Source organism: Zea mays, chromosome 8 (genome assembly GCF_902167145.1).
Source record: "Zea mays cultivar B73 chromosome 8, Zm-B73-REFERENCE-NAM-5.0, whole genome shotgun sequence".
Classification (NCBI taxonomy): domain Eukaryota; kingdom Viridiplantae; phylum Streptophyta; class Magnoliopsida; order Poales; family Poaceae; genus Zea; species Zea mays.
In genome coordinates this window covers 72,344,953-72,356,355 of record NC_050103.1, presented here as the reverse complement: position 1 = coordinate 72,356,355, position 11,403 = coordinate 72,344,953, and the positions used below count along the sequence as shown (strand labels likewise).

The window sequence follows — 11,403 nt, the reverse complement described above, 5'->3', positions numbered from 1 at the left end:
CTCTGGTGCAACATAGGTGTGGATGTTTGGACATTATGTTGTCTCCATATCCACTGGCTTTGATTTTCTGGGGCATTAATGCTTGCCCTATGCGGCTTGTACAGCCGGTTGTCCCTTTCATAACTTCTGGAGGAGGCTGAAAAGTACTCATCCCCACATGTCTGAGATGTCATATTATGGTGCTGGGGTGTTGTAGGATACAGCGGGAAGTTTAGCTGAGATGGATGTGTAATCGAGTAATAATCATTATCATTAGGTTTTATGTACTCTACGTCGAACCGTCCGGTCAAATACGCGGACTATTCGGCTATGTGCGCAGACTGTCCGGTTGCATGGCCGGACCATCCAGAGATGTATTCGGACTGTCCAGTGCTATACCCAGATGGTCTGAATTTGTAACACCCAGTCCAATCCTGAACTGGCTGTACTTACTCCTAGCAGCTCTCTAGGATCATATGTTGTCCCCACAGACCAACACGAGACTTTTGTGTGCACTTTGTCCTCACTCATGTGCACTCAAGAAAACTTCCCAGTCGGTCACTCATCCCAAATTGCTCCAAGCCAAGCATGCTTAACTTGGAGGTTCTTTCGAGATAGACTTCCGAAAAAGAATATGCGCCTTAATGGTATGGATACTCTATTAATTCTATTAAGCCTTGGGCTAGGATATCACCATCCTAGGGGCCAGGATATCACAATCCACCCCCTTAGAAGGCCGACGTCCTTGTCGGTCAACCCCAATCCAGGAACCTCCCCTCTTAGACACGTCTATGTGTCTAGTGTCGTCATATGCCATGTCATGTGACCACTCCGGGCCCACATGCGGCATGCGCCATATACCTGAACCCTCAACCCACACACGCCCATGAAACCACGAGGGTTGGCTCTGATACCACTTGTAACACGCTGTCCAATCTCGGGCCGGTGATACTTACTCCTGGCAGCTCTCTAGGATCATATGTTGTCTCCACAGACCAACATGGGTCCTTTGTGCGCACTTTGTCCTCACTCATGTGCACCCGCGAAAACTTCCCGGTAGGTCACCTATCCCAAATTGATCCAAGCCATGAACGCTTAACTTAGTGGTTCTTTCGAGATAGGCTTTCGAAAAAGAAGATGCACCTTGTTGGTATGGATACTCTATTAAATCTATTAAGCCTTGGGCTAGGATATCACCATCCCAGGGGCCAGGATATCACAGAATTGTTCGTACAGGGTTTGTGCGGGACATGGCAGCCCATACGTGGATTTCGGTAATTCGGTTCTAAAACCAGGACCGGCCACCGTTGGCCTAGACAGTCCTGCTCACGTGCGGACAGTCCGGCAGTGCGCAGATCGACGGGTTTACCCCTGATCTGCATAGGAGGATGTGGTTGTCCAGGATATGTGTCTATTGGCATCCTGTAAAGGGGTTGTGATTGGTCATGCCAATCTGTAGCCGATGAATCGCGTGTGTTTTCCCTAGATTCAGCCTCGTGCGAAGAAAAATTAGCAACAATAGATTCATCAAATGCTCGTGCTAGCCTCTTATAATCATTTTGCATTACCCCAATGATTGTTGCATTTGGTCTCGCTACTCATCCATGTAAACTCTAAGAGTTTGAATTTCATTTGTATCGCTTACCTTGGGGTAGCTATAGCTGGTCGGAGCGAAGCCAGATTAGTCGCCCGCTGCCGAACGACCTTGTGATTCCTGTCCACTTTGAAGTTGTTCCTGGTGTTCTTCGAACTCCTTTTGATCTTCACCCGACAGAGTTTCCATTGTCAGCTCAATGATGTTGCTAGGAGAGATGTTAGAGCTATCTATTGAACCGGCCATTGAGGGCTGATCTGATAGATCTTCACGTGATTTCCCAAGCGGAGTCACCAAAAAGTGTGTTGGTGCCGATCCGGGCGTCAATCACGGCGATATGTACCAGCGTCGGTGCTCTCTGTGGAAGCGCGAACGGTCAGCGGCCGAGGGCCGGACAGTCCGCGACCTGGCGCAGAGGCTAGGGTTTCTGCCGACGAGCCAAATAGTATGTATCGTGCGTGTGCAGAGGCAACGGAGTTCACCAACAGCACCTGGATCTCGCTTCCGAGAGGGACCTCGTCGGGAAGGAGAGATCCTAGGGTTTGTCTTGGGATTGACAGGACAACCAAGACGACTCTAAACGACGTAGAGCCGGAGAGAGGTGAAGATTAGAGGGAGAATGCTAGATTATTGTCTACTCCCAGGGCAAAAGTAAAGAATGCAGTATAAATTGATCGTTTGATTGATTGTTGGTGATTGCAATCGGTTGTACCCCTTAATATAGGAGAGGTTTGGACTCATTCTTAGGCGTCTTCCAACAGCAACCACGAAATTAGAGGGATAAACTCGCACGAAAAAAGGATTAGTCACGCCTGATTCTATTTATTCGCGGCCCGTCCACGTCTATGGACAGACCGTACGCGGGCCGGACCGTCCGGTCCTCAGGACCAGATCGTCCGGCCATGATTAGTGCCACAAATGGTGCTCAACACGGTCCTTGCGCGGTGGCAGCTAGCAAAAAGAAAATGTCCATGAATGATGCATCAGCATCACCAGGAACTCTACCTCATTGCATTGGTTCATTCAAAGAAATAACGCTGCTTGCACCGAAAGAACAAAATTGTTACTGCCTGGCAGCACCTACTTTTTCTTCTATGGAAAACTGTAAATAAAAATTCTAGGAAAACAAAATTTACAGCAAAGTTTTCGTATCCTACCTCGAGCTGAGGAGATTGGATTCTGGAGGGAAAAGTAGGCAAAATTTTCGTATCCTACGCAAGAGACAAAAACCCAACAGAAGCAAATTAACTATCAAAATTGGAATCGAGGAAAAGCAAGCAAGCAAACAAACGATCGTATCGCTAGGTGAAAGGCGATCACGTCATCTCCCCTGCTCGCCCACCCTGTCCTCTCTGGTGCTATCGCCGGCGCTGCTCGACGGCGCAGGCGGCAGCACGATCGTCCCGCTGATCACGCCGGCACCGCCGCTGCCGCCTATGTACGACTTGATAGCCGCAGCGAGCACCGCGGGGAAGTTCGGGTCGGACGCGATCACGGCCGCCGCACTGACGGTGTCGCCCGCCGCGTCCGCCTGCGGCTGCGGCTGCGCGGCGGCGGGGGTATTGGAGGAGGGGCCGAACACCTTCTGCCCGAACAGCTGCGTCGCCAGCGAAACCGGCCGGCCCGCATCGTCGGTGAGCGCGGCCTGGGGCTGCAGTGAGGGCTCCGTTCCCATCGTCCGTGCCGCAGGCGGCGGCTGCGGCTGCGTGAGGTCCAGCGTCACAGTGGGGAATGGCGCCGACGCCGAGATGGTGGCGACGTTGGAGGAGCACGGCAGCACTGCGCGCGCCAGGAAGTTGGACCCCGCCATCAGGCTGCCTCCGTCCGCGCTCGGCATCGGCCCGGACAGCAGCATGGCCGCCGCCGCCGCCGTCGTCGACGCCATCGGCATCGCCGCCGGCGGCAGCGGGTGGTTGTGGTTCCCCTCGTACGTCGTGACCACCACCGTCGTGTCCTCGGCGCATCTCTGGACCTGCCATGCCATATCAGAACCAGACACCACACACGTACACAATGCATGCATGGTCAAGAACGTGCCAACAAAAAAAATGTTCAGACTCCTCCACTGACGATCGTTCGGAGGCATATATACCTGCTTGCGGACCGGGCAGGCGGCGGCCATGGTGCAGCGGTAGTACGCGCGGGGGTACGGGTTGCCCTTGGCCATCTTCTGCCCGTACTTCCTCCATTGGCACCCGTCACTGATCTGCGCGTACGACCAATCGAGAAGAACAAACATTTCAGCAACAACTACTGTAGCAGTCCACAGTGAGAACTGAAGCTGAAGGCGAGCCACTCCACTGACAGCCTAGCTAGCCTACCATGGCTGCCTCGGAGCGGGTTCGGACGGAGACGCGGGCCTTGCGCATGGTGGCGGCCTCGGGGACGACAGGCTCGAGGCCCTTGCCGGGGAGGAACTTGGGTGCCTTGTTGGAGAGCCAGCCCTGCTGCGCCGCCAAGTGGTGCGGCGGCGGCTCATCCGGGCTGCTGCCCCTCTCGTGAGCGAGGTGCTGCTGGTTGCCGAGCTCGAACGCCGGCAGCGGCATCATGTCCTTACCACTGGCCATGAGCCCTTTGCCATAGCCAGCAGAGCAGTAGTCCATGGGCGGTGGAGGCGGCTCCGCGTTGCTGGTCGACGCCGAGCAGTCGTCGCCGCGCAGTGCGTGCGAGCCCACGGAGCGCAGGAGGTCGTCGGGCGCGGTGCCGACGCTGATGAACTGCTGCGGGAGCGTGTGGGCGCCACCGCGGCTCGCCTTCTGGTCGTCCTTCTTCTCCGGATCGGCGTACATCGGCTGGTGGTGGTGGCGATCGCAGCAAGTCACAACACAACAGTCTCTCTCGGTCAGACTTTGCCTCGCTGGAGTGGTGGTGGTACTGGTACTCGATGCATGCGTGCATGATTTACCTCATGGCCTGGAGCTCCACGAAGGCCTCGATGGGTACGGGTCGCTTGCTGCTGCATCAGTGAGAGTAACTGCATCTGCATCGACGGCTTCTGGATGGGGTTGAAGCTGGTGGTCAGCCTGCTGAGCATACTCCTCAGCTGCTTGTTCTCTTCGTTGAGCTGCTTGTTCTCTTCGTTGAGCTGCTTGTTCTCGTTGTTCAGGCGTCCAAGCTCGGATTTTGCTAGTGCCAGCTGGCCATATAAATGCACACTTATTTATTTGTTTTGTTTTTTCGGTACTGTATCTACTATGTCTATAGTGGTAGCTATATATATCCATTTAATTCAGGTTTGACTAAAAGATGTTTAAATACACTTGAGCTAATAGTATCTAATAGTTAGCTAGCTACTAAAATTTGTTAGCTAGCAGCTAGCTATATAGGTGAATCGGATACCGGAAATCGTTTTCGAAGTTGTATCGAAATTTAGGTCTAAACCGAAATAGAAACGGCTACCAAAGATATGGAAACGGAATCAATAGAAAAAAATCTGAATTGAAAACGGAAATAGTTTAGATCTCTTCCGATCGTTTTCAAAAATTACTATTTTTATTTGATATTTGACCGTCGATAATAAATTAGGTATTTTTAGAAAAATATTAAATCTGAACTTATCTTTATAAATTCATAATAATTTCATCTTAATTTAGAAAAATATGAAACTAATTTTATTATTTTTTCTAAAATCAAGATCTATCCAATAGTATATAGTTTAGAATTATTTAAAACTATTATAAACCTTATTTATATTTTCTTAATTGTTATTATTCTTCATACATATATTAATAGTTTGCACAAGAACTTAATAAGGACTGGACCAAAAGGATACTAATTATATTGACTATGCCAAGTAATAGGAGTATAATTAGAATGTAAGTGTCATATACACATCTTGATTCTACTTTACTTAAATACATAATAATGATTTTATTATTGTATGACTTCTTACCCTATATATTTATTGTGACCTCCTACTTTACATAATATTACTAATTTTATATGAATGTATGACTTGCGTGAATTTTTTAAGTTAATTGAGAGCACATGTTACAATTTTTACCGATCGTATTTTAGATTCTGATCGTAACCGATGTAATTTTTGTACTGCAGTTTTCCTTTCCGATGTTTCTGAATTACCGATGTTCTTTTCGTTTCTGGAGTTATCGTTTTAGATCTAGTGTCGAGGAAAAATATGAAAACGAAAAATAGTTTTAGTGTTTATCTATTGTTTCCGATCGTTTTCACCCATGACTAGCTAAGGGGATGTTTGTTTGAGATTATAATCTACCCAGATTATATAATCCAAAAAATTTTGTAATATGGAAATATTATAATCTCAAACAAACATCCATTAGTTCTACTACCAAGTTTTAGCTAACTAATTATTACCTCTAGTATTCTAGTGCATTCAAACACCCTTAAATTTGCATGCAGAGTTATTGGCGCATCTGATCGCAAATCGAGTCAAGGACAACCAACCAGCGAATCAACTAGACAAATGGACGGGTGACGTCTCGTCTCGTTGCGTTGGTGATTTAGTTTTGATTCATTTTTCCCTCACCTCAGCTTTGGCCTCCCTGTGATCGACATCGTTGGAGGATACGCCGTCGTCGATGACGATGGACTCCTCGCTACTGCTCTTCCTCCTGTCGACGTGGTGCAGACCCATCTGGAAACCGAGCCGCGACGGCGAGCGCGCGCGTCAGGGAAAGAAGTAGGGAACCGCCGATCCGACAAACTAGTTGGGGGATGGACGGGCAAAGCGGGTTGGTTACGTACGTTGATTGTGACTTCATCTTCCTTGATGCCAAGGTCGTCCGACGGCACCAGGGCGGCGGCAGCCTTCCTCTCCCTCTTCTCCTCCTTCTTGAAGAAGTCCATCTCGCCCGCCGCCGCGCGACAGGGCCGGTGGTCCACCGCCTCCGCGTCGCCGTACTCGTACTCGTACCCGAGCGCGACGGCCGGGAGGAACGCAGCCGCGGGCGGCTCCCTCTCGCCGCCGTCCAGCTTGCGCTTTCCCAGGTAGGAGGAGTCCATGATGACGTGACGGCGACGGCGGGCGCGCGGAGGGAGATCGGAGGAGAGGTCCGGCCGTCCGGGGAGGGCAGGGCGGGGGGAAACAAGTGCGTGGCGAGGCGAGGCCTGGCCCTGGGCTCGACGATCTGAGTCCACCTTTATAGGCCGCACTAGTGTTGGTGAGCATTGACCAGGGGGCAGGGCGGACGCCGGAGCCGGACCGGAGGGGAGAGACGATAGGACGAGGAGGGCGATGAGATGCATGCAGTCGCGCGTCAAGTCAGCGGCTGGGAGCTGATGCTGAGCTGATGCGCGCGGTCACCTCGGCCCCAGTCGCGCGAGGTCAGTCCATGCCCATGGGTCATGGGATGGGACTGGGACTCTGGTAGGGAGGGGCAAAAGGAGGTGTGGTAGACTGGGAAGCTGCTGGGGCGCCGCGCGAACCGGCGGGCGAAATGAAATGGTCAGCGCCCGGCGCCCTCTCTCGATCGCAGACTGGTATGTGGCATGGCGATGTTGCGGGCGGTTGTTGGTCATGTCTGTTAGAGCCGTTCGGCTGGCTTCTAGCTGTCTCCAGCATCCTTACTCTTCTTATCTCATATTTTAAACTTTTATTAGTTTAATACTCGCGATCTTAGCCAAAAGCTCTAGATAGTGACGAAGCTAAAGCAAATTTGATATGGCGCCACTATCTTGTGGGTGCATAGACATATGTATACTAGGTATGTACCTGTACGTTATCATGGAAGTTAAAAATTAGTATAAAATATATATACAGAACGATAAACATCACTATGATATACAAAATTTGTGACACTAATTTTATATCACCCAGTGAAGAGACAATAGTTGTCGTACACTATTGCTGGTGATGATAATGATCGTGCATCCTATTATGATCACGTCTATATTCAGGCATATCAAATTCTTGGTTTGCTATAGTAATTAGGCCACAAGCAATATGAAATGCAGGAAAACCATCGTTGGAAGTGCATATATACATAAACACTAAAGCAACAGTATATCTCTTCGTTTACATAGGAACATTACATCAATTTAGCCATCCATATGTTACATCAAAAGCAAGATATATAACACATTAATTTAGGTTCTTGATACTATCAGTGAAGACACAAAGTATACTAGCACGAACATGATGGTCTAGTTTCATAAGACAAGCATAATCATATAGGCTAAGCTAGAAGAAGCTCAACATATATCCCTTGCAATGTCACTATGAATACAAAAGCACGAAGATCCATCATACAGGACAAAGCTTAGGAGCAAACAAATAAGCATCCACTGCATGAACACACAAAACCAGAGCATCCTTTGTTTCCTAACTAAAAATCATCTTCGCTAGACCTGTGAAGGAAAAAGGTCATATTATGTAAGATACAGAAAAAATGCCCAACATTTTTTTACAAATGGCAATAGCTTTGACAGCTGTTGTGTGCTCGTATACTTTAGTACTGGTTGTACTGAATGTGGATTCCAATCAAAAATCTAGAAAAGGGGCAACCATTAGTATCGGAAAACAACAATGTAGAGTCCTAATAATAGTGCATTTCAAACTAAAAGAAACATATCAACATGCATCTTACTCCTTTCTCATTGCCTCCGGATGCAAGCTGGTGATTGTCATAAGACCACTTGAGTCCACAAACCTGGAAGATGTGTGAGATTACGCGACACACATGTGGAAACCTGGACAACCACTAACATTTAGAAGCTGTTAAGAAAAAAGAGAATAACAACCACTTGAGTCCACAGACAGACCATCACACATCTAGAACAATATAATGCATCAATTCCAGTACACTTCTCTTCCTCTTATTAACTATGAGTGACATAAGGAAACTAAAACAGTCATGGTGACCTACTGTATTCGTCGATCGACGCATTAGCCAGTGGCGATGAACGACCCACCGGAGGTCCTGTCGAAGTTGCTGCCTCCATGGTACTGAAGAAACAAAACACATGTTAAACATCACTATCCTTTTATTAGAAATAAGCATCCTACTCATGTGAATTGACTAGCCCATTTGGCAGCTCCGCTAAAGCTAGCTAGTGAATTAGTATTGTCGTAGCCCTTTGGTAGAAAGACCCTCTTCGTTATTTGACGACTCATAAAATTATAAGTAAGATTTTTGATCTCATCATTCAGTAGTAGTCGGTAGTTGATGCTCTGCTGAATACACATATTTTTCTTTTTTTCTTTTATTACATGGGGGTCAAGGCCTGAAATCTTGAGATTTTCTCCATTCCAACAAAAAGGTTATACCACTGGACCGAGTGGAACGTTTCATCCTGTCTGTTGCGGTCAATGAAGAAGAAATTTTCCAAAAATGGGCATGCATTCAACAGGTACTTGGCTGATATTTGTTAATGCCTTTATTAATCTCTATATTCTGACATAACCTTTATGCATGCAAATATATGATCGTCATGAAGGCTGCGAAATCATTTTGTAGTGAGATTTTTTATAGTGAGATTATGTTGCTTGCTTAGTAGGTCAATCATATTTTAACATGATATGAGCATGTTAAGATACTTGATGCCTTTTAAAAATGGTTAATACCTTTTGTTGAACTTGTTAATTTGGAAAATGTTCTCAACTATGTGAAATAATAAATAAAACCATAAAACAGAAATAAACATCATAAAGCAGATTGAAACATACCACTAATACAACTACCGCTCGCTGCATTACACGGTTTTATGGTGTTAGAAAAGTTTTTTAGACCATGTGAATTACTTGCCCGACCAGTATTCCCATCCCTCCTAATTGAACCATCTAAACCGTGTGTGATACAATACCAGTTTGCAATGCATATATTCTAACACCAACAAAACCATTTTGTTCACTGTTCATGTTTTCCTCACCTGATTCAGGCTTTGTAGGTCTCATGACAGCTGAGTCACCATATGGTTAGGAGCAGCCAACAGACATAACTCTAAGCTACTAAGCATACATTAAATGTTTTGGAATATTCTTTATAATTTGTTGTGAAATGCTATTTGATGAAATGGAGATGTTATTGCAATGAAATAGTTGAGATTATGGTTGTCATTGTTATTGTTTTTATGGTGATTGTATGTTACATGTTATATCTCTACTATACTTAAAGCACCAGTTTCAACGGTCGTCCTGCATCATTTTTTTTACAAAAACGTCTCTACATTACTTTCAAATCAACTCAGCGTAAAATATTAAAAAGCGGTGTAGCAGATTGGGTATGTTAAAAAGCGGTGCAGGAGGTGGGGTTTGAACCCACACTCATATAGAGGTGAAGCTATCTAATCAATAGAACATCATGCTCAGTGTTTATTGAAAGGGAATTAGGCTTACACCTATTTCCTAATAGATTTTGGTGGTTGAATTGCCCAACACAAATAATTGGACTAACTAGTTTGCGCTAGTCTATAAGTTTTACAGATACTAAAGGTTCACAATAAGCCAATAAAAAGATCAAGAAAGGGTTCAAACAAAGAGAGCAAAAGACAACCCAAAGGCACTGTTGGGGACTTGTTCTTAACTGCTATGAATTAAGAACAAGGCAACACAGAAATTGTTAAACGTTAAAGTCCTTCGTCCTTCGAAGCATTATCTCCCTTGGGATATAATGAATTCCGAACGAAGGTTATGAAAGACATACCTTCATAAGCACAACAAATAATGAAGAAGGATTTACATAAAATATGAAAAATAATATAAGCATCTGATTATTATTATTAACTCATTTCAATTTTATTATTATAGAAATGATAACAAATTACAAATGTACCTTCGGCTTGAAGGAAAGCAAAAGTACCAGCGTGGTGCAAAAGCAAATGCCCAATGCGTGATTACAGGAGCGTGTCTCCAGTGCCGGGACATTGTTCACCTATTTATAGGCATAGGATGCAATCTGCGCAAAATTACATTTATGCCCTTCTCAATCGACTACAATAATGACACAAAACAACATGGGTCTTTAAGTCAATTCATCTCTAAGTCGGTTCGACCCTTCATCTTGAGTTTTGTCTTTATGCCGAAGCTTTGTAAATAATAGCTTCGGCGCTTGCTTCTGAGAAGACCTTTCGAAGGTGTTCTTTTTTAGGATCTTCGGCTACAAAGCATACCCCCAACAGTAGCCCCTTCGCGGTGCTAGATCGTTTTTCGTAACGAGCTTGATCCATGAAAAATCTTCTAGGCTTCGGGATGCCGAAGATCCAAAAAACACCTTCCCTGAGCTCATTGGCGAGAAACGATTAAAATAATCGTTGCGCGCGCGCCCCATCTTGTACCAATTACGCGCGCGCCGGCGATTCACCTTCTCGGACCCTATGGCCCACCGTTCAGTGAGTGCGGGTGACTGTTTGTTCGGTGCTGGAGACCTTGCCGATTCACCTTCCCACCTGCAGCACTATATAAACAGACGAGTAGGTGTGAAGTTACCACAACATTCATTGCTATTGTATTGTTTTGCTGCCAAATTTTTAGTCATAGCCGAAGCTTGATCATCGTGCTCAGACGAAACCTCGCTTGTGAATCTGCTTCGGCACAAGAGTAAGAGCTTCAGAAAAGACAAAAAAGCCAACACCAAAAATTTCAAGTAAATCATAATCAAATGGCCAGAGTTCGCTCTACTGCAAGGGTCGATCGTGAGGGAGATGAGACCGAAGTTGTTGAGACTGTTCCTATTTCGGAAGCAATGAAGCGATCTGGGTTGGTAACACCGGAAGACGTCCCTGCTGTTGAAGCAGAGCAAGCTGGTATTGAAGAGACCGATTCTGAAGATGATTACAGCAGCGCAGTGCCAAGCAAGCCTAGCCACCTAGACTTCGAAAAGTCCACCATCTCTGAAGCTAATTTTCCTAAGATGGTG

General features: G+C 46.3%; 1 protein-coding gene across 1 annotated transcript; it reads right to left on the bottom strand.

Annotated features, from left to right (window-relative positions):
• Positions 1–2,572: 2,572 nt before the first annotated feature.
• Positions 2,573–6,910, bottom strand: LOC103635341 (WRKY transcription factor 42). The gene is made up of 6 exons (XM_023300848.1): positions 6,296–6,910; positions 6,078–6,185; positions 4,479–4,709; positions 3,895–4,365; positions 3,666–3,779; positions 2,573–3,545 (listed from the first exon to the last, which is right to left on the bottom strand). Exons 1-6 carry the CDS (start codon positions 6,794–6,796, stop codon positions 2,895–2,897), a joined length of 2,076 nt encoding a protein of 691 aa, XP_023156616.1. The 5' UTR covers positions 6,797–6,910; the 3' UTR covers positions 2,573–2,894.
• Positions 6,911–11,403: the final 4,493 nt, after the last annotated feature.